This window comes from Myotis myotis, unplaced genomic scaffold (genome assembly GCF_014108235.1).
Source record: "Myotis myotis isolate mMyoMyo1 unplaced genomic scaffold, mMyoMyo1.p scaffold_m19_p_2, whole genome shotgun sequence".
NCBI lineage: Eukaryota > Metazoa > Chordata > Mammalia > Chiroptera > Vespertilionidae > Myotis > Myotis myotis.
The window spans coordinates 171,926,530-171,949,030 of NW_023416324.1; the positions used below are offsets into that span (position 1 = coordinate 171,926,530).

The following is a 22,501-nucleotide window of genomic DNA, read 5'->3' on the forward strand; positions in this document are numbered from 1 at the left end:
CCAGATTGAGCCATGGTCAACTTAAATCAACAAGGACAGTCCAGCCCAGCCTGTGTGCTCAGTGGTTGAGTGTTGACCTGTGAACCAGGAGGTATGGTTTGATTCCCGCTCAGGGCACATGCCCAGATTGTGGGCTTGATCCCCAGTATGGGGTGTGCAGGAGGCAGCCTATCGATAATCCTCTCTCATCATTGATGTTTCTATCTCTCCCTCTCCATTCCTGTCTGAAATCAATAAAAATATATTTTTAGAGAAATAAGGATAGTCCATCCTCCTGACCCCAGTGAGATTGATCAAGGATGGACATGTAGCCCAGCCAGAGCCAATGAGATGCAAGAACATGTTTGCTGGGGCTTCCAGGAGAGAAAACTTCCTCTCTCCTCCTGGGAACCACCAGAAAAAGAGGATGTCCCTTTGGCTAAATGATGTGGTGAGAGTGTATGACAGCTGGCAGGCTACAGTCTTTTTTATATCATGAGGGAGAACCTAGAACTAAAATGTGTAGAGCCTGAGGCTGAAGCCTGTGCTGTTGAAGACAGAGTGGAAGGACAGACAGAAAAAGGGTCTTTAATGACATCATTTGAGCCTCTGACAGAACAGCTCTGATATTTCCCATTATGCAAGGAACATTTTTCTTTTTTGCCTATTAATTTGAGTTGGGTTTATCCCTTCATTCCTCTCTGAACCCCATGTCTTTCTCCAAAAATGAAAACAAAAGCCATGTGATGCAAATGCTTCTACTTTTAATGCTGGATATCTTTATCTTTAGAAAATAATAATACAAAAGCATTCAAAAAGACAAAGTTTTATATGTAGAAATAATCACTGAATGAATAGCAATGCATATATAAATGGGAATCATTCAGAACTTAAAACTGTAAGAAAAAAAATGGGTTTTCCATTTCTATATTTATACAGAATGTTATTAATTCTGCTTTCACTAAAACATTTGAAGAATATCCTGAGAAGACATTTACCACTATCAACCACTTGTAATTCTTTTTTCTTTTTGAGGAATATTTTATAATTAAAATGTTTATATATTTAAAGGGTATAATTTGATGATTTGATATAGATGTACATTGTGAAATAATCACCACAATCAAGATAATTACCACATCACCTCAGAGAGTTTGGGGGATTTGTGTGTGTGTGTGTGTTTTCTTATAATTCTTAAAAAACTAGAATAGATTCAGAAGGCCCAGGTCTTCCCAAACCCAGTTGGTACTCAAGGAAAGAATGGTTTTTAAATTCCTTCATAGGTTTTTGCATTACAGGCTCAAACTATCTCCTCAAGGAAAAATTCTTCAAATGTTCTGGAAAGCATAGTCATTCCTAACCTTGGTGAAAATTATTCAAACTATACAGTGGAACAAGGAGTAGATGCTTAAAATCAGAGAGCTCCTAAAATAACAATATTTTTGTTGATAAGGATTAGTTACATGAAGGGGCTGAAATGGAGTTAATTCTGAATAGATGTGGTCTTCATGAGACATTGACCAAGGACCTGCAAGGGGACTCAGACATGTAGAAAACATGGTACTTCTGGGCAGTTGTCCTTGATCTGAGATGTCTCCCACGCCCAGGGCTCTCATCCAGGATAACACATGAAGAAGCACAGGGGTGCAGTATGTGAGAAAGATTTGCAGGGAAGAGTATCACATCAGAGGAGCTTCCTGATCAGGTGGCTTTGAGGACCAGGGAAGATTTCAGCATGTGGAAATGGAGGTAGCTTTCTGGATTAGAGAGAAGAGCACGAGGAAAGAGAAGTGCAGGGGCCATTGAGTGGTCCAGCTGAAATGGAACCTGGTTATAGAACCACTTGTTCTGAGGAAGCTCTCCTGGGAAAAAACTTAACTCATGATGAGTTAAGGCCCTCAGGTAAGATGGATGAGAGATGCCCTCTACCAACATCCCAAGGAGGGCAAGTACTTCTAAAAAAGGACACGGTATAATAGAAAAAGTTCATGGCCCCGAGTGTGATTTATAACTCTGCCCCTTTATACCTGGATGATGTCAGGCATCCACTTAACTCTCTAGCTCTCAGCACCCCAAGTGTAAAAAAGAGGAGAATAATATCTTTCCTGTGTACCTCAGAGGATTGGCATGAACTTGAGGAGAAACCGTGGGCACAAAATAGTGCTGTCAAATACTTTCCTGTGTCAGTTATCTTGTCATGTATGTGAAGCTCCCCAGTAAATACTGTTATCCTTCTATTGACACTATGTACCAGATCCTTGCAGCCAGGGAACATATCTCCTTTAGGATTGAGAATAAACGGTATAACTTTTTAAAAAGGGCACTTGATGAATGAATGAGTAAATGCATGAATAATGTTCAGAACTCTCCAACTAAATAATAATATCAGTCTCCTAACTACACTGAAAACCCTTGGGCTGTTCTTTGACTCCTGGGTTGTTTGGCCCAGTGGAGGCTCTGGTTAAGTGGTCACTAATTAGTGTCATGGTAGAGAAGGAAGCCTGTGAAGGTGGAGTCATTGACATTATCTGCATAGAGCCCATTATTCTCCCCTTCCCCATACACCTGGAGCCAGACTTGGTCACCCATCTCCAGATGGAGGAGCACAGAGCCAGAGGCTTGGTCCAAGTCCTGGTCCTGGTATTTGTCAAAGGTAAAGAGCACAGCCTTGTCCTTCTTGTAGAGGCTGACCTTCATATCTTTTGGGTAGACCGTAATGTGGTAGGAGAAGTAGTAGAGCCCAGGAATGTTGCAGTGGAATTTGCCAGTGGTGTCATCGTAGTGGTTTTGCTGATTGTAGAAGATTTTGGTAAAGCGAATGGGAACATTGGGAACAGTGACCTGGGTCTCCAGTCCCACACTGAACGCTGAACGGTATACATAGGCACTTTCTCCAGGTTCTCCTTTCCTGCCTTGGACTCCTGGAAAGCCTCGGGGACCTTCAACCCCAGTCACTCCAGTTTCACCAGTGTCACCCTTAGGACCAACAAGACCTAAAGAATGAAAAGATCTCAGTGATCACAAGAAACAGAACTCCTGCCTAAATTGATTCCAACCTAAAACACTGTTCCTATGCCCCTATATACAACCTGCTTCACTTCGAGCAAAGAGCCAGTGGGAGCACCCAAAGGGGAGAGTTATACCTCCTATTTCCACATCCTCCCCAGCAGGCTTCCATTAATTCTTTCCAACCTTGTGTCCAATAAGTCTCCATTATCGACCTGTCAACTATGTACTGTCTCAACCAACCATACTTTTGCTCTTCTATCCCTTTGTGTAGGATGCCCTCCCTTCTTTATTCTGTCCACTCATCTTTCAAGACCTAGCGTAAGCCCTTCCTCCTCCATAAAGCCTCATTGTTAATCTAAGTTTGCTCTAAGGGCACCTTTTCTCTGTTCCATAATTTGGCATTTGTTCACATTCAATTTGGCATATTTGGATTGGACTTCCCAATAGTAACCTTTCACAGTCCTGTGCATTAGTCTTCTCTTCTTAACTAGACCAGGAGCTCTCTAGGAGCAGGACTGTGACCTGCAGGAGGTGAACACCAAGTGTGGTTGAATGTCACTGCATGGAATGGGAATTAAGGGCAAATGAATAGAAATAGGAATATGAACAGATTGGGACTAGGGATGGATGAGGGTGGGGATGGGAAAGGGGACAGGGAACGAGATACTTGATTTTTCACAAGTACACCTATTGTCACCACTGGAAGGCCAACCCAAAATCCACTTTAGGTTGCTTATGAGTCACATAAAATAAATATTTGCTTCTTTCCTGTGTCTAGACCTTAGTCAATAACTAATACCCTTATATAGTTCTAGAAGCCCTCCTCTACCCAAGACAAGTCTGATGGAGAAGGCCAAAAACTTGTTCTTACCTGCATCTCCTTTTTCACCCTTCTCACCAGGAGTGCCATCTCTGCCATCACGTCCTGGGGTCCCATTGTGGCCAGGATGCCCTGGGATGCCCGCCACCCAACCAGTGCAGACCCCCTTAGGCAGGGGAAGTTGGACTCCAGGTTCTTTGGTCGGAGTATCTTGACCACGACTGGGCAGGACTAGTAACAGTAGAACAGCTTGCAGCAACAGCATCCTGAGTCCTGAAATCAGACCAGCCATCAGAGACAGACCCCACACAGCACACTCATACTGGATCTAAGCAAGACTCACACCACCTCAGCAGGGTCCACTTCTGAGACCTACTCTCCCAATACTCACCTCTTCCAGGAAGACTTTTCTATTTCAATCCACCTCGATCTTTTTCTGCCCTGATATTTGCAATATTTAACATATTCCTTATGGGTAACCATTTTTCCTCAACAGGATTGTGAGTTCAGTGATGGCACAACAATGTTACTCCAATTTACTCATATCTGAGCACAGAACCAGGCACAGGGAAGGCTCCAAGAGTCACCTTGTCAAGAATCCTTCCTTTGAGTTTTCCACGGATGTTGACTCAGATCATTCCATCCAATTATTTTATTTTTTAAAATATATTTTTCTTGATTTCACAAAGGGAGGGAGAGGGAGGGAGAGCTAGAAACATCAATGTTAAGAGAGACTCATTGATCAGCTGCCTCCTGCATGCCCCACACTGGGGATCGAGCCTGCAACCCGGGCCTGTGCCCTGACCGGGGATCGAACCATGACCTCCTGGTTCATAGGTCTACGCTCAACCACTGAACCATGCCGGCGGGGCCATTCCATTCCATTCCATTCTAACTAATCCTCTCTCTTGGATCATTTCAGTTTCTTCTTTACTACCCTGTCCCTTATTTTCTATGTCTGTTCCTCCTCCTTTTTCTCCCATTCTCTTCCTCCCTCTCCCCTTCTCCTGGGTGACATTAGGCCATTTGGTATATTACACACATGCACACACACACACACACACACACGCACACACACACGCACACACATACACAGCCTTGCCTTGGATTAGTCACACAATAAAAGATACATTGTCCATTTGCCTGGGCCTCCCTTATCTGCATCTCCTCACATGCCTGATCCCTATGCAGCCGTCAGGACAGTTAAGATGTCATCTCGCAGGAACCCCTTCTGGTTATCTCTCCCCCAATTGGATTGATTCTTTCTCCTCTGTGTTCCCCTGTGGCCTCACTTATCTCCAGCATTGCACTTCCTTCACTGTACTGCAGTTCCTGATTAGCTCGCCCATTAAACTACATGTGTGGGGGGAGGCAAAGCCTGACACACTACCAGCATAGAGTAGGTACTAAATAAATATTTTTATAATGAGAAAAAGAAAGAGAAAAAGAGCCAGAGAGAGGAGAGAAGGAGGAAGAAAGGGAACAAGAAAAGAAGACAAGAGGGAAGGAGTGTGGAGTATATTTGAAATATGAATTATAGGAGCCCAAGCAAAAAGCTTAAGTGGCACAAGTGGCCAAGGGTCTCTCTGTCTCAGAACCATCCCTCGATAACCCCCTCCCAGAAGATGGTCCTTTACATACCTAGGGACTTGTACCCTCATAACTTCTTCCTTGATATTAGAGTGATCTTAGCTCCCACATCTGATTGCCAGAGTGTTAGTCTCCCATCCCTAAAATATGCAAGAGAGTTGAAAGCGCCAAAGAGAGGGAAATAGGTCCTAGGACCCTGCATCACAGGTATTGCTAAGACCTTCTGTCTAGTTTGAAAGGTGGTTAATCCCAAGAACCTGATTCTAAACAAAACAGTCTATATATATTTTATTTCCCTAAAGACACTATTTTTCATCAGGTTGCTTATCTCTTATAGATTACATGAAATCTCCAGAATTGGGTTTGGCTTTAGGAGACAACTCCTCTGTGAAGGATGCAGGAAAGACCCTGATTGGCAATCTTACCTCCAAAGATGTGCATGGTGTCTGGAATCCACTCCTATGCCCCATTACCTGGGCTCTATGTGACAAAACCACCTTATCTTCATATATATATACTCATCTTCCATATATATACTAGAGGCCCGGTGCACAAAAATTTGCACCCTCAGCTCGGCCTGTGCCCTCTCGCAGTCTGGGACCCCTTGGGGGATGACCATCTGCTGGCTTAGGCCCACTCCCTGGGGGATTGGGCCTAAGCTGGCAGTCAGACATCCCTCTGGCAGCCTGGGAGTCCTCAGGGGATGTCCACTTGCCAGCGGGGAGCAGGCCTAAGCTGCAGTCGGACATCCTTAGTGCTGCTGAGGAGGTGGAAGAGGCTCCCACCACCACCGCTGTACTTGCAGCTGTCAGCCTGACTTGTAGCTGAGCAGAGCTCCCCCTGTCGGAGCACTGACCACCAGGGGGCAGCTCCTGCATTGAGCGTCTGCCCCCTGGTGGTCAGTGTGTGTCATAGTGACCAGTCATTCCCAGTGGTTCTGCTGTTAGGGTCATTTTGCATATTACCCTTTTATTATATAGGATAGAGGCCTGGTGCATGGGTGGGGACCAGCTGGTTTGCCCTGAAGGGTGTTCCGGATCAGGGTGCGGGTCCCACTGGGGTGCCTGGCCAGCCTGGGTGAGGGGCTGATGGTTGTTTGCAGGCTGGCCAAGCCCCCCAGTGGGAACCCTCACCCCATGAGGGTGTGGCCATCCTGAGTGAGGGGCTGATGGTTATTTTCAGGCTGGCCACGGCCCCCAGCCACCCAAGCTCCCAGTGGAGGCTGGCTGGAAGCAGGTATCTCAGATTTATTTGCCTTCTATAATTGAAACTTCGTTGCCTTGAGCCAAGGCCACAACCGGCCAGGGCAGGTGGGAAGCTTGGCTTCCTCCATCTCTGGGGCAACCAAGCCTCCTGCTTGCTCTAGCGCTGTGGCTGCCGGCCGCCATCTTGTTTGGGTTAATTTGCATATAGCCACTCTGATTGGCAGGTGGGTGTGGCTTGGGTGTACCAGAGGTGCGGCCAATTTGCATGTTTCTCTTTTAATATATACTAGAGGCCTGGTGCACAAAAATATGTGCACTGGCGGGGGGTGGGTATCCCTCAGCACCACTTGTGCCCTCTCACAGTCTGGGACCCCTCGGGAGATAACAACCTGCTGGCTTAGGCCCGCTCCCAAGTGGCGGAGGGCAGGCCCAATCCCTAGGTGCCTGCCCCGCAGCCCCTGGTCGGGCTCAGAGCAGGGCCGATTGGGGAGTTGGGGCGCCACCCCCTGTCATGCACAGAGCAGGGCAGATCAGGAGGTTGCGATGCCACCCTCAGTCACGCTCAGGGTAGGGCTGATTGGGGGGTTGGGGTGCCGCCCCCTGTCACACTCAAGGCAGGGTCAATGGGGAGGTTGCGACACCACCCCCTGTCACGCACAGAGCAGGGCAGATCAGGGGGTTGTGGCACCACCCCTGTCACACACAGAGCCGGCCAATCAGGGGGTTGGGGTGCTGCCCCCTGTCACACACAGAGCAGGGTCGATCAAGGGGTTGGGGAGCTCCCCCCTGTCACCCACAGAGCAGGGCGGATCAGGAAGTTGCGATGCCACCCTAAGTCATGCTCAGGGTAGGGCCAATTGGGGGGTTGGGGCGCCACCCCCTGTCACACTCAAGGCAGGGCCGATGGGGAGGTTGCGGCTCTACCCTGTCACACACAGAGCAGGGCCGATCAGGGGGTTGGGGCGCCTTCCCCTGTCACAAACAGAGCAGGGTGGATAGGGAGGTTGTGACCCCGCCCTCTGTCACACACAGAGCCGCAGGGCAATCAGGGGCCAGGAGGCCTCTCGGCTCTGCTGGGAGGCCTCACGGCTCTACTTGACACCAGGGCAGTGAGGCCTCGCTGCTCAGCTGATCCCGGTGCTGGGAGGCTTCGCGGCTCTGCTGATTCCGGTGCCAGGAGGCCTCACGGCTCCGCTGAAACCGGTATTGGGAGGCCTTGTGGCTCCGCTGATCACAGGCCAGGAGGCCTCACAGCTCCGCTGATCCCGGTGCTGGGAGGCATATTACCCTTTTACTATATAGGGTAGAGGCCTGGTGCACGTGTGAGGGCCGGCTGGTTTGCCATGAAGGGTGTCCTGGATCAGGGTGGGGGTCCCGCTTGGGTGCCTGGCCAGCCTGGATGAGGGGATGATGGCTGTTTGCAGCTGGTCACACACCCTTCAGGGTGGGGGTCCCCACTGCGGTGCCTGGCCAGTCTGGGTGAGGGGCTGAGGGCTATTTTCAGGCTGGCGGGTGACTGAAGCGCCCAACCTCTCTTTTATTTCTTTTTTCTTTTTTAACAAGTGAAAACATACTTTACATAGAAATTTCATTCCCCTATTTTTGCCTTGTCTTTTTCTAGTTTTTGCAATCATTATGTTAGTCCATTAAATAGATACAACCAAAATATATATAACCATTTCCATTTTGTTGAACTTTTGGGTTATTTTCTGCCGGAAGCCAGTCCATCCTTGCTGCTTGACACAGTCGCTGCAGGAAAGAAACATCTGCACAGCATATGTTTCAAGGGACCTGGCGTATATAGCATACTGTTCTTAATATGTTTGCTCCCCTTAGCGCTATGTGTTTTAACCAAGGTCACCTCTCCGAGAAAGGTTGTTTCCCCAGGTAGGGAATTTTCCCCTGAAGTTAGGGAGGGGATAAAACCCCTTAACTAAATGCCAAGCGGGTACTTAATCACTTTAACTACAAACAATCACCCTTAAACTACATAATCTTTACTCCCTGGAATGGAGATAAGAAACGCCCTAACCTTTAGAATAGAAATTGACAGGATTAAAATCAACTGGTATAAATACAGATGTAACAAGACAATAAAACACAGAACCTGGCTGGGGAACCTAACCAGAACTTGGCTGGAGATCCAAACCAGAACTTGGCTAGAGATCCTGGCTAGGCTGCTGATCAACTAAACGCTGTCTCTGTGTCATTCCTTCTTCACCGACTCCGTCCACACCTTTGGGGACCCCTGGATCTGCTGGGGTTGGACCCCAGTAATTTCCATTTTTAAAATATTATTTTTAAATCTGTAACCAATATCCTTAGGCATATAGCTTATCGCCAAATTATTATATGACATATTCTCACAAGTAAAATTACTAAACCAAAAACTATGAACATTTTTAAAGTTCTTGATGCATATTCCCAAATTGCAGTTTATTATATTGTTACCGAGTAGTATGTCAGTGTGTGTATCAAAGAGCCTACCTAACTACTCTTACCAGCTTGGGATATTATCATTAAAAACGTTTTTTGTTGTTAATTGACTAAAAGAAATGATACCTCATTACTTTGATCATTAGAGAGCTATACATTTTATTAAAGGCCTGTTTTCTAATTTGATTTTCTATTCTAATTTAATTTTTTCATTCATAATACCCCTGTAGTTTTTTTCACTTATGTAATTAGAACACAATGTGCTTTTTGAATTATTTTTTGTGAGTTCTTTATACCAACACTTTACCACATATGCTATCACTCTTTTCTCTAGTATGCAGATTATTCTTTTGTTTATCCTGATTTTTTTGGTGACAGAAGTTTTAGTTTTTATATAGTCAACTCTGTTGATATTTTTCTTTGCTTCTAATGTTAAACAGTCCTTATTCATGCTAGGGTTTGATAAATATCCTACTTTGTTTTCCTCTATTGTTTAATAATAGAATGACTGTTTCACTCTTTAGTGCATCTCTAATATTTTGTTTTAGTGTAAACTATGATCTAAAATATTCAAATGATTTCTTAAAGACATTTGTTTAAAGATATTAAAACTAGTTGTTTAAAGACATTTAATTAAATTAATTCTCTCTAGTGATCTGATGCATCATTTATCAAATATCGAGTTCAAATGTGACCTTATACATAAAGTGAGAATTGAGAATGAGATGGGTGGATGGAGCGGAGGACAGAGAGATGGAGTCAACACAACACAGATAGGGATGCTACCCCTTGGTGGTCATGAGTCTCTTGTCAAAACTCACTCTTACCATCTACATGTACCTTTGTCGCCCTCTACTGGGTGGAGAGCTCAGGAGAGTGTTCTCAGTAGCTCCTGGGAATACAGTGAGATGGCTTAGATTTAGCTCATGTCAAGATAAGAAAGAGCGGAGGAGGGAGATAAGAAAGAGCTGAGTTAAATGAGAAGCCAAGGAAGAGAGACCAGCCAAGCCCCTTTTGTACTTGGGAAGAATACTTGTTCTGAGACTTTTGAGATTTCATATGTCTTTAAACTTTCCCACTGTTTGTCACTTCCATTCTTTTTTCTTATGGAGTTATCACTAAAACTCCTGAGAAGACCTCTGAGAGGCTCTGTGCTTATTTCTCCAGAAATAAGAAGGGTGGAATCAATGAAGCTGTATTTTCTTTTCCCACAGAGAGACAGGAGGAGAGAATCCAGAACGTGAGAATTGGAAGGGGCAGCTATGGAGGGCCCCAGAGATCATAGCAATGGAGGGCTGACTCCAAAGCTGTTGGGAATGCATTCTCCCAGCTCAAGGGACGGCATTCTGTTTCAACACTTCAGGATGATCTATTCTTTCCACTAACAGAGACAGCGGGGTTCCATGACAGTGGCATGGGGTGGAGGTGTTGAAAAGAGGGTGGGGGAAGATGGGTACATGATCCTAGAAAGTTTCTGAAGTGAGGAACAGATTCTGATTGAAGACAAAAAATGTCTTCCAGTCTAATTCTGGGTGGATAATTTTGTAATTGATAACAATTGACAGTCAGTGCAGAGGTACTTCCATTTCAAAAAATTATTCCAAAATTGTTTTTGCTCAGACCACCAAGATGGTGGCATAGGTAAACACCTGAATTTGCTGCCGTGCACAACCACATTAAAACTACAACTAAAAGACAAAATGAATATCATTCAGAACCACGGGAAGGCTGGCTGAGTGGAAATTCTACAACTAGAAGGAAAGAGAAAAGTGCATTGAGTCCGGTAGGAGGTGCAGAAACATGGACGTGAGGAGTTACGGAGGTGTGTGCGAAAGGGGCTGGCAACTGGGTACGTTGTTGTCTTTTTTAATCAGGAGGGAGATACAAGTTCCCAACTGCTCTAAACTCCAGTTCCAGGTGAGAATTTGGGGACCCAGACACATACGGAGAGAAAGAGAAACTGGACTGTCAGGCATGGGGCCAGAACCTGAGGGCGGCTTTCTCACAGAGGTGCTTGCAGCAGTCACTGTTCCTGCACAGGCCACAGGACACAGACCCCGCGACCTCTCTGAGGCAGAGCAGACTGGCAGCCGTTGCTGTTTGCTCCACTCTGGTGATTCCCTGAGACTCTGCCCCACACAATTTACAACCCACCCAAGCTGTGAAGAGAGGCTTTTGCATATGAATGGCCTGGCCTTTCTCCACCTACAAACCTAGGCGGACTCAGTGAGCGCCAAAGCACCACTGAAGCAAGTCCTGCCCAATAAGGGTGTCTCTAGCACAGAAGTTCTCCCATTGTAGACACAACTGGTCCTCATAGCCAATTGGCCTGGAGGTCAATTCCTCCCAGTGATACCTACAACAATCAAGGCTTAACTACAACAAGACTGTGCACACAGCCCACAAAGGGGTGCACCAAGAGGGTACACCTCAGGTAATTGGGGAGGCTGAGCCACTGGGCCCTATAGGACACCTAGCACACAAAGTCACTCTATCAACACAGGGAAGCAGCCAAAATGAGGAGACAAACAGGTCACAAATGAAAGAAATGGAGGAAAGCAAATTACTGGATATAGAGTTCAAAACCACAGTTATAAGGTTACTCAAGAATCTTCTAGAAACCTCTGAGAACTATAGTGAGACCCTCAAGGATATGAAAAAGGACCAACTAGAAATTAAGCATACACTGACTGAAATAAAGAATAATATACAGAGATCCAACAGCAGACTAGAGGATCCCAAGAATCAAGTCAAAGATTTGAAATACGAAGAAGCAAAAATCACCCAACAGGAAAAGCAAAAGGAAAAAAGAATACAAAAATATGAAGATAGTGTAAGGAGCCTCTGGGACAACTTCAAGCATACCAACATCCAAATTATGGGGGTGCCAGAGAAGAGAGAGAGCAAGATATTGAAAACCTATTTGAATAAATAATGACAGAAAACTTCCCCTACCTGGTGAAAGAAATAGATTTACAAATCCAGGAAGCGCAGAGAACCCCAAACAAAAGGAATCCAAAGAGGACCACACCAAGACACATCATAATTAAAATGCCAAAGGCAAAAGACAAAGAGAGAATCTTAAAAGCAGCAAGAGAAAGACAGTTAGTTACCTACAAGAGAGTACCCATATGACTGTCAGCTGATTTCTCAACAGAAACTATGCAGGGAGAAGGGAGTGGCAAGAAATATTCAAAGTGATGAATAGCAAGAACTTACAACCAAGATTACTCTACCCAGCAAAGCTATCATTTAGAATTGAAGGTCAGATAAAGAGCTTCACAGATAAGAAAACGCTAAAGTAGTTCATCACCGCCAAACCAGTATTATATGAAATGCTGAAGGGTATTCTCTGAGAAGAGGAAGAAGAAGAAAAAGGTAAAGATAAAAATTATGAACAACAAAGTGACAACAAATACATATCTAGCAACAAGTGAATCTAAAAATCAAGTGAATGAAAAATCTGATGAACAGAATAAACTGGTGAATAGAATCAGGGACATAGAAAGGGAGCAGACTGACAATTCTCGGCTGGAAGGGGGTATGGAGGGTGCAGGAAGAAAGTGGACAAAAATCGTACACCTATGGAGGAGGACAGTGGGGGGGGGGGCGGGTAAGGGCAGGGGGTGGGGTGGGAACCAGGTGGAGGGGAGCTATGGGGGGGAAAAGAGGAACAACTGTAATAATCTGAACAATAAAGATTTATTAAAAAATAAATTAAATAAATAAATAAAAATTGTTTGTGCTCTTTGGATATAATAATAGTTACACTTTGATTTTGAAAGACTTCTTTATTAAAATTATTAAATGAAACCATGTGATCTAAGACTCAATTGTGCATATAAAGAAACCTTTCACATGGATCATGAAGATCAGTGCCAAGTTCCACTTCTAATTCTTCATTGTGTAGAAAGTCCTGCCTCACTTGATATTTAATTCTCTCAGCCATTTTGAGAGACAGTATGAGGTAGAAATAGGGAGCACATACTTCATGATCTCAGTGCTCAGGTGAAAATAATTTGTTCTTACCTGTAACATGTTTCAGTCACATATTAGTTGGAGGATTGTGTGGCATAAGCCATACAATGTACTTAGAACAGTGCCTGGCACATGTCAGTGTTCAATAAATGTTAGTTCTGGCCCAGCCAGTGTGTTCAGTGGTTGAGCCAATATTGACCTATGAACCAGGAGATCTCAGTTCAATTCCCAGTTGGGACACATGCCCGGGTTGCGGGCTTGATCCACAATGTGGGGCGTACAGGAGGCAGTCAATCAATGATTCTCTCTCATCATCGATGTTTCTCTCTCCCTTTCCCTTCCTCTCTGAAATCAATAAAAATATTTTTTTTTAAATGTTAGCTCTAATTGTATCCATTTTAGAGATGAGGAAAGTGGTCTTCAAGGAGGTTAAGTGACTTGGCCAACATCCTCAACCTACACATAGAGGAGCTGGAAATCAAACTCTGGCCTTCCAAAGCCCAATAATGAACTCTTAGGCATAGCCCAGAGGAGGAAAACAGCATCAGGGTCACACATCTGTCTTTTGCTATTCCATCCATAGGATGGAGACATCCAATAGCATAAACAGACCTCCAGATCATGATGCAAGTGACCTGGCTCCTAGTCTAAGCTCCACCGTTAACTCACTGGGTGTCTTACCTGCCCCTACTCCCTTTTGGACACCATGCTCTTTGCCTGCAAATGTGATTATTAATCCTTATCTCATTTATTTCACATTATTATGTACAAATCAATTGACTAAAAGTATTTTATAAATGTATGAAGTGTTTCGTACATGTAAGTGAAGAGAATGACAGCAAACAAATATTTATGGGGAAGCTTTGTGGACCACCCCTATTAATCTTATTTCATCCCCACAACTCCAGGAGGTAGGACTCAATGCCCACAAGAGAAATCTGAGAACCAGAGAGGTGTGATAACCTCTGCCCCAGGATAACAAGTGGAAGCGTGCAGAGGTGCCATTTGGAATGGAAGGCTGGCTCCTCTCTACTGCACTGGCTTTCCTGGCCCCATACAAAAGAGCTTTTTGCTTTTAAAATTGCAAAGGCTTATATGAATGCATATAAGCAGAACCAATGGACACAGACACTAAGGGGTGAGGGTACAAGTGAGGAGGGCAATGGGGGATAAGAACACATGTAATACCTTAATCAATAAAGAAAAAAATAAAAAATAAATAAATAATTACAAGGGGATGATCATGATGTTCTTTGAGTCCTCAAAGGCCATGCTATGATCTCTCATTTTCATATCTTATATAATAAAAGCCTAATATGAAAAGTGTCCAGTTGTCTGGTCATCCATTCAACCAATCAAAGCATAATATGCTAATGATATGCTAAGGCCAGTCAACCGCTCGCTATGATGTGCACTGACCACCAGGGGGCAGACACTCCAACCAGGTAGGTTACCTTGCTGCTGGGGTCTGGCCAATCAGGACTGAGCAAGATGAGCTGGACATGCCCTGGAGCCCTCCTGTGGTCCCTCCCCAGCTGGACAACCTCCCACGTCCCTCCCTGGCCCTGATCATGCACTGATGGGGTCCCTCAGCCTGGCCTGCACCCTCTCACAATCCAGGACCCCTCACGAGATGTTGGAGAGCCAGTTTCAGCCCAATCCCACCGCAGGCCAGGCCGAGGGACCCCACCGATGCATGAATTCATGCACCAGGCCTCTAGTGTTAAATGTATGAGAACTTCCACTTTGACCTGCTGGAATTTCAGTAACAAGAGCAGAATCTTGTGAAATACAAGGATGAGGTCTCCTTTGGGGCTGACAGGGGACAGAGCAGTATGGGGGGAAGAAGTTACCATGCCAGGCGCCAACTCTTCCAGCAGGAAAGGGCAGTAAAGCACAGTTCACACAGCCCCTGGGAGACAAGAGGGGCCCCAGAAACCATCTCCCCCCCTCTCCCCTGCTTTTACAAATGGGGGACTAAGGGCAAGGAAAGAGATGCCTTTATTAGATTAACCTAGAAACTAACTCCCACAGCAGGAGCTTTTACACATTATTCATTTTATTTATTACTTACTAGTATTTTAATCTTTATAAGAACTCCATGAAGCAAGGAAAATAACCCCAACTTTTGGGATGGGGAAACAGAGATTTAGATGATTCCTATGAGATTCCCATTTGGCTTCCAAACCAATGAGCTTTCCAGCACATTACACTGCCTCCCAAAAGGCTTCCCAGACTCAGCTTCTTAATCCACTAAATGAGATCATGTAAGATGAGGGCCATGAGAACACTTTGAAATTTAGCAAGAGTACTTTGGAGCATAAATTGTGTGAGGTACTTTTATATCTGATTTCATTTAATCCTTCCTGTATAGCTTTTGACTCCCCTATATAGAAGAATGAAGAGACCAAGATATTGGTTTAAAAAATCATACAACTTTTTTTAAAAAATTTTCTCTATTAAGGTATTACATATGTGACCTTATGCCCCCATTGCCCCACCCACCCCCCACTCATGCCTTCACCTCCCTGGTGTCTGTGTCCATTGGTTAGGCTTATATGCATGCACACAAGTCCTTTGGTTGATCTCTCTCCCTTACCCCCACCCTCCCCTACCTTCCCTCTGAGGTTTGATGGTCTGATCAATGCTTCTCTGCTTCTATCATACAACTCTTAGTTTGAATTATATGAACTTGCTGTTTTTAAAGGTTAAAAAATGGTAGAATACTGGCATTTTCACATGGTGCGACCTAATGCTAGATGGCAGAAGCAAGCATTAGCTCCGCTCCCAAGAGAGTTACCTGAAAGCTTTCACTCAGCCCTGGGAAAACTGTCAGCATCTCCATGCCCAAATCTCTCTCTCTCTGTCTCTCTCTGTCTCTGTCTCTCTCTCTGTCTCTCTCTCTGTGTCTCTCTCTGTCTCTGTCTCTCTCTCTCTCTCTCTCTCTCTCTCTCTCTCTCTCTCACACACACACACACACACACACACACACACACGCACATGCACACACACACACTCACACTCATACATTCATGTTCTCAAAGAGCTAGTAAAGTAGAGCATTCCTCCACCACATTTTTAGCATCCAGGTCTCTGCACATGAAGGAATTCCTGATTGAAACCTTCTCGTCTCCAGAGTTTCTACCTCCTGACCTCTGCCAAGTGTCTGTCTGAGACCGCTGGTCTTCTGGCTTAACAAGGAGTAGATGGAAAGGTCCCTGCAGCCACCTTAGAAAGGACAAGAACCAAGTCCTGTGCCTCTCTTTACAACTCCTCAACCATTCTGGGAGGGTGGCCACAAGGACTGCCAATTAAGCTGCAAAGCTGGCTTTCCACTGTTTTGCTTCAAGAACAAAGTAGACACCCTCATGCTCTTCTGGGCATATTCTGCCAGCATAAAGGGCTCCCCGGCTCCCCAAACTTGTTAGGAGGAGCCAACTTTGCCCCTAAGAAAAACTCACCGGGACAGAGGTGGCTACACGCAAAGCTTGATCTGAAAACCAGAACCTTCCCTACGAGGGAGCCACATCCTCTGACACACAAGGACTGGCCTGACATCTAAAATGCCTCCCACTCTGGCCTCTATGTTGACAGCTAGAAACAACCAGGATGCCTCAGACACTGCTCACTGTGGAGAGCAGAATTGAGTTTGGCAAAGGCTAGGCAGACCCAGCTGTTTCTATCAGAAAATGTCTTCTAAAAATAAGATTTTTCATAAGCCCCTCCAGTATATGCCAGGCCTTTTGCTCACTTTGTCTCATTTGAACCTCTCGATCACTCTGTGAGATGTCCCCCACATCTCCGCAGATATCCCCACATCCACAGATACTCCCAAATCTATAGGCAATAATGTTTCATTCATTTTTGTGTCTTGTGAACCCGTAAAATCTGCTCAATAACATTTGCTGAGTAGAATCACGTGGTAGACCTGGATTTCAAACTCAGTCTGAGGTCGGAGCTCAGGCTTTCCCAAACTGCCTCTTCCTGTGCTTCTTTCTGTGAGAATCATTTGACCCCCTTCTCCTCTTATCTAATTGGACTCTACCACTGGACCATTCCTCCCCCTCGCTGACCCTAACTTTTTCTCTGGGGAGGCATCTTGCCACAGAGTGACCTGGTCAAAATTCAAGATGGTCCCAGGCATTTTGACCAGAGGAACAGTCTCTTTTCTCTCGGAGCTATGAAGAGAATCAAGAAAACTGCCCCTGCCGAAACCGGTTTGGCTCAGTGGATAGAGCGTCAGCCTGTGGACTGAGAGGTCCCGGGTTCGATTCCGGTCAAGGGCATGTACCTGGGTTGCGGGCACATCCCCGGTGGGGGATGTGCAAGAGGCAGCTGATCGATGTTTCTCTCTCATCGATGTTTCTAACTCTCTCTATCTCTCTCCCTTCCTCTCTGTGAAAAATCAATAAAATATATTTAAAAAAAAAAAAAAAAGAAAAGAAAACTGCCCTGGCCAAGCTTTGCTGTATCATTCACCACGCTGCTGCAACAGGAGAGTGTGGGGGCACCTGAGCCAGAGGCCCCAAGGCAGGGCAGCCACCCCCAACCCCAGCCTCAAACTTTAATCACATTGCTCTTACCTCCAGGTGTGGGATCAGATCCACAGACTGCAGTCAGGATGGAAGAGAGGAGGAGATGGCTCGGCCTCAGCAGCCTGCTACTCATGGGGGCAGGCAGTCCCCACCTCACAGCTGTCCCTTCCCATTGGCCAACCCTGTGAAGGCCAGAGACCAATGGGCCAGCACCTTGCCCCTGGCAGCTGCCCAGGTCTCTACTCTGGGGAACTGGGGCAGCCCAGCTTGGTCTGAAGAGGCCAAGTGGAGACTCAGTCAAACCCTCATGTTCCCAGGCCTTGGCCCTTATTTTTGCTTCCTATAACAGCAATAGAAGATGGGGTAAGGTTCAAGACCAGAAGCAGGAAAACAATATATTTCTGCATCACGGGAGAAATTTTCTCATGTAAAATGGAATCATCCAATGGTCCAGGAGACCTCCCTGCCCTTATAGATTTGTCTTAAAAGTCAGAGGCACCAGTTACCACTATCACACTCCTGGTCACTGCATATGATGAAGTGTGAAACTGTGTGATTCAGTCATTGGCACTACAGAAAGGGGAACAGGCAGAGGGGGCTGCAGTAGAGTAAGAAATAGAATACATCCTCCACTCCCTAGCCTGGACCCGTTTTGTGAGAGACTATGTGTGTTAATTCTGAGAACTGAGGTGAGGGGAAGTTTCTGGATGGTGTGGGGCAGGGCCAGATTATGACCTTTAGAGGCCCTGAATTCCAAAAGATTATGGAGCCCAACCCCTATGTAACTCATACTCAATATAACAGAAAACTTACATAAAATGTGATATTAGAATACCATCTTCCAAGATATTTCTGGTTCCAAAATTCTAAATAAGGCTTTAAAAGCTAACTTTTCAGGTGTGTGTGAGTTCTCTTTTACCAGTGCCTTAACCATGTGCCTAATCCACCTATTAGGGAACCCGGCTCTGGGCTGGAGCAGCCTGGAGGACCAGACGCTGCCATCCACATTGGTGTTCCTGGGCTTAGGCTTGAAATAGCAACATTCATCACCTTGGACTCTTTCTTGGCAGACCCATGTTATATTTTTGAAGGGCAGGATCAAAGTTGGTTCTTGCAAGCCACAAATTCTGATGCATTAAATGATCCCAGCAGGACTTGAGATCCCAGTAACGAATTCTACAAGACATTCAGAAACAGAGTGTTTTCAGGCAGAGGATGGGCAAGAAAGTGTCTGCCTACCCCCAAATACCACCTCCACTGGCCACACAGAGCCTAAAAGTCCACCAGCAAAGTAAAGTAAAAGTATGGCCCAAGGCCTCTGCCTTCTGCTCATATAGTAGGTCCTCACTTAATGTCATCCATAGGTTCTGTTTTATGAAGCGACATAAAACAAAACCAATTTTACCATAGTCTAATTGATATAAACAGAAGTTAAGTTCCTACAGCATCTCATCAATGTTATAATAAAACATTGAATGAAATGATGTTATTTTAGGACATGCTGTATGCAAATGTTTCCAGAGAAGTCACATTGAGCCGTTAACATTTAAAAAATATATATTGAATTTATTGGAGTGACATCAGTTCATAAAATTATGTAGGCTTCAGGTATACTGCTCTACAATACATCATCTGTATAACACATTATGTGTTAACCATCTAAAATCGAGTCTCCTTCCATCACCATTGGACCATTAAAATTAATCATGAGGCCCTATCCAAAGGCCTACTGGCTTAGATAAGGGGCCTGTGAAAATGAGGTTCTATATAGTTACTAGGTAGTTTGAACCAAGAAGAAAACACAGAGAAACTGCAGCAACTCTCTGTTTCATCACTGTTTCATTTTTATTGTGGCATTTTCTTATTTAGTTTGGTCTGTGTTACTATCTTTCTCTACTTATTAGAATGTAAACGTCATGAAATCAGGCACATTGCCTGTTCAATATTGTGTCCCCTTGGCCCTAGAATAAGATCTAGTAAAAGGTAGGCAATAACAAATGTTAAATCAATTAGTAAGTGAATTGTTATAATCTTCCCTTGGAGATAACTATGATTGTTTCCCATTTTACAAATAAAGCATCTGGAGATCATTCTAGTACAGTGATGGCGAACCTATGACACGTGTGTCAGAGGTGACACACGAACTCAATTTTTTGGTTGATTTTTCTTTGTTAAATGGCATTTAAATATATAAAATAAATATCAAAAATATAAATCTTGCCCTGACCGGTTTAGCTCAGTGGATAGAGGATCGGCCTGCAGACTTAAAGGTCCCAGGTTCGATTCCAGTCAAGGGCATGTACCTTGGTCGCGGGCAAATCCACAGTAGGAGGTATGCAGGAGGCAGCTGATTGATATTTCTAACTCTCTATCCCTCTCCCTTCCTCTCTGTAAAAAATCAATAAAATATATTTTTTTTAAAAAAAATCTTTGTTTTACTATGGTTGCAAATATCAAAACATTTCTATATGTGACACGGCACCAGAGTTAAGTTAGGGTTTTTCAAAATGCTGACACGCTGAGCTCAAAAGGTTCGCCATCACTGTTCTAGTAAGTGACTTGTCCAAGGTACAGATTCAAGATTTGAACCCAGATCCATCAGACTACAAAATTCTTAGGCTTTGTAATACCTCATGTTCTTCACCCCTCCGGTGGACTCTGAGACTCTAAGATTCGTGCATGTATTTTAGGGTAGTTTTGAGATTGGCATAAGAAGTATTTTTGCCCAGCCTTAGGGACTGCAGCTGGTTATTGCAAGCTTTAACTATTGCACAAGGTGCAATGACTTTAGCCTTAAAATCTCGCCAAGCCTGTGCTGGATCGAACTGTCAGCCAGTGACATTGTGAAAGTCTGCCATTCTGAGGCCCCAGGGAAATCTGCCAGCTACTACAAAGGCCACTGTGTGGAAAGAAGCAATGCTGCTGCATACTGGTTTAGAGACTGTAATTGAAAAACAGTCAGGAATGCCTGGAGGCTAATCTTTTTCCCAGGACAGAACTGTTACTGGAATGAAATAATCAAAAAATATGATCATTTCCTCCAGGGTATCATGGCTACTGTTCAAACCCCTTCAACATGTGCATTGGGATATTGAAATAGCAGGCCAAGTGTCCATGAAGTATGGTTAAATATTGCCACATAGTTTTCCTTGTAGTGATTTTTAAAACATAATCTTAATTGAACAATAAGCATAATCACCATTTCAAAAAATAATACAGAAGATTGCAGGATAATACAGGATGGCAGAGTAAGCATACCCTGCAGCCTTCCATTCCATCCTCGAATCCTCAGAAATGTCAAGAAAGGAAAATATTCCTTTCTATCTTCCAAAGATTTGTCTACAATTGCACTCCATTCAAGGCAACCCTGAATTCTAACTTAAGTATCTCTTTTGTCCCTCATGCTTTAGACTAATAATAACCCAGTTCTACTGGCAAGGAGGCCAGTTCAGATAAGCAACCTTAAATTCATATCTATGAGAGCCTATCTGCTTGGACTGCTTCCAATACCAAAATACTGCATCCATCAAGGAAGTTGCTACCATAATTTTGGAAAGGCTGGAGAAGCCAAGGGAGGGAGATGGTGTTGCCCATAGATCAGGAAGTGGCTACAGTCCCTGAGCTGTAGCCCATAAGCCTGCACTCACTGCCTGAACAGTAGCAGGGGCCACTGCCACTGCCATGGGCACTGTCTGAAACACAATACTTCTCCCTTCTTCCCTCCTTCAATCTTGTGTGACTGTCCTTCATTTGCATAATCTAAATAGCACTCATCTGGCAAGGGAGTCTGGGATATGTCATTTCAGATACCCAGCTTCAGGAATACAAAGGGGATTATAGCAAAGTGGATATAGGGCTAAGTACCAACAGACATGATCTGGCATAGGCCACAACTTCAAAAAATCAAAGAATTTACACCCAAGGAAACAAAGCTAATAATAATAAAAAAAATTGTACAGCTTAAGAATAATTATATTTAGAGGTGACAGGATATAGCATGCATAAAAATAATGAATATTTTGCCACAGAGGTGAAAATAATTTTCTCTTCTTTAAGTCACAATGTTTATGTTGATTTGTTATAGCAACTCTGGGGAACTAATACAGGGATGTAGAGTTGGGAAAGAATTCTACATATGACATCAAAGGTATGATCATTAAAGAAAAAAATGGTAAATAAGACTTCATCAAAGTTAAAATTTTTTCTCTGTGAAAGGCCCTGTTCAGAGGATGAAAAAACAAGCTATAGACTGGGAGAAAATATTTGCAAATCATATAGCTGACAAAGGATTTGTATTGAGATAATATAAAGAACTATCAAAACTGAACAGTAAAAGAAATCCAATTAGCCCTAACTGGTTTGGCTCAGTGGATAGAGCATCAGCCTGAGGACTGAAGGGTCCTAGGTTCAATTCTGGTCAAGGGTATGTACCTTGGTTGTGGGCATATCCCCAGTAGGGGGTGTGCAGAAGGCAGCTGATTGATGTTTCTCTCTCATCGATGTTTTTAACTCTATATCACTCTCCCTTCCTCTCTGTAAAAAATCAATAAAATATATTTTTTTAAAAAAAGAAATCCAATTAGAAAATGGGTAACAGATATGAAAGATATTTCACAAAATATGACATATGAATGGCAAAGAAGCACATGAAAAGATGTTTAACATCATTAGCCATTAGGGAAACACAAATTAAATCCACAAATGAGATATCACTACACACCTACTAGGATGGCTACAATTGAAAATAGTAGGAACAATATAATGGTGAGTACATGTCATTATGCATTTGTCCAAACCTATAGAAGTACAACACTAAGTAAGAGTGAACTCTAACATAAACTGTGGACTTAGAATGATTTTTTTAAAGGTAGGGAAAGTAGCATAAATTTTTCAGGATCAAAAAACCACTAAGAATACTAAATTTGGGAAATGACATAATGAAAATGGAC

The 22,501-nt window shown here is 44.1% G+C and overlaps 1 protein-coding gene across 2 annotated transcripts in view; it reads right to left on the minus strand.

Annotated features, from left to right (window-relative positions):
* Positions 1 to 723: 723 nt before the first annotated feature.
* Positions 724 to 22,501, minus strand: part of ADIPOQ (adiponectin, C1Q and collagen domain containing) — a 38,025-nt gene continuing 16,247 nt past the window's right edge. Inside the window, exons 1-3 of one of the 2 annotated variants that reach the window (XM_036347777.1) lie at positions 17,601 to 17,723; positions 3,860 to 4,081; positions 724 to 2,972 (exon numbers count right to left, since the gene is read on the minus strand). In XM_036347777.1, the coding sequence (XP_036203670.1) occupies positions 2,452 to 2,972; positions 3,860 to 4,081; positions 17,601 to 17,685 (828 nt within the window). In that variant the 5' untranslated portion in view covers positions 17,686 to 17,723 and the 3' untranslated portion in view covers positions 724 to 2,451. Of the gene's footprint in view, positions 2,973 to 3,859; positions 4,082 to 17,600; positions 17,724 to 22,501 lie in introns of those variants that run through there. The other variant, XM_036347778.1, reaches the window with a different exon arrangement.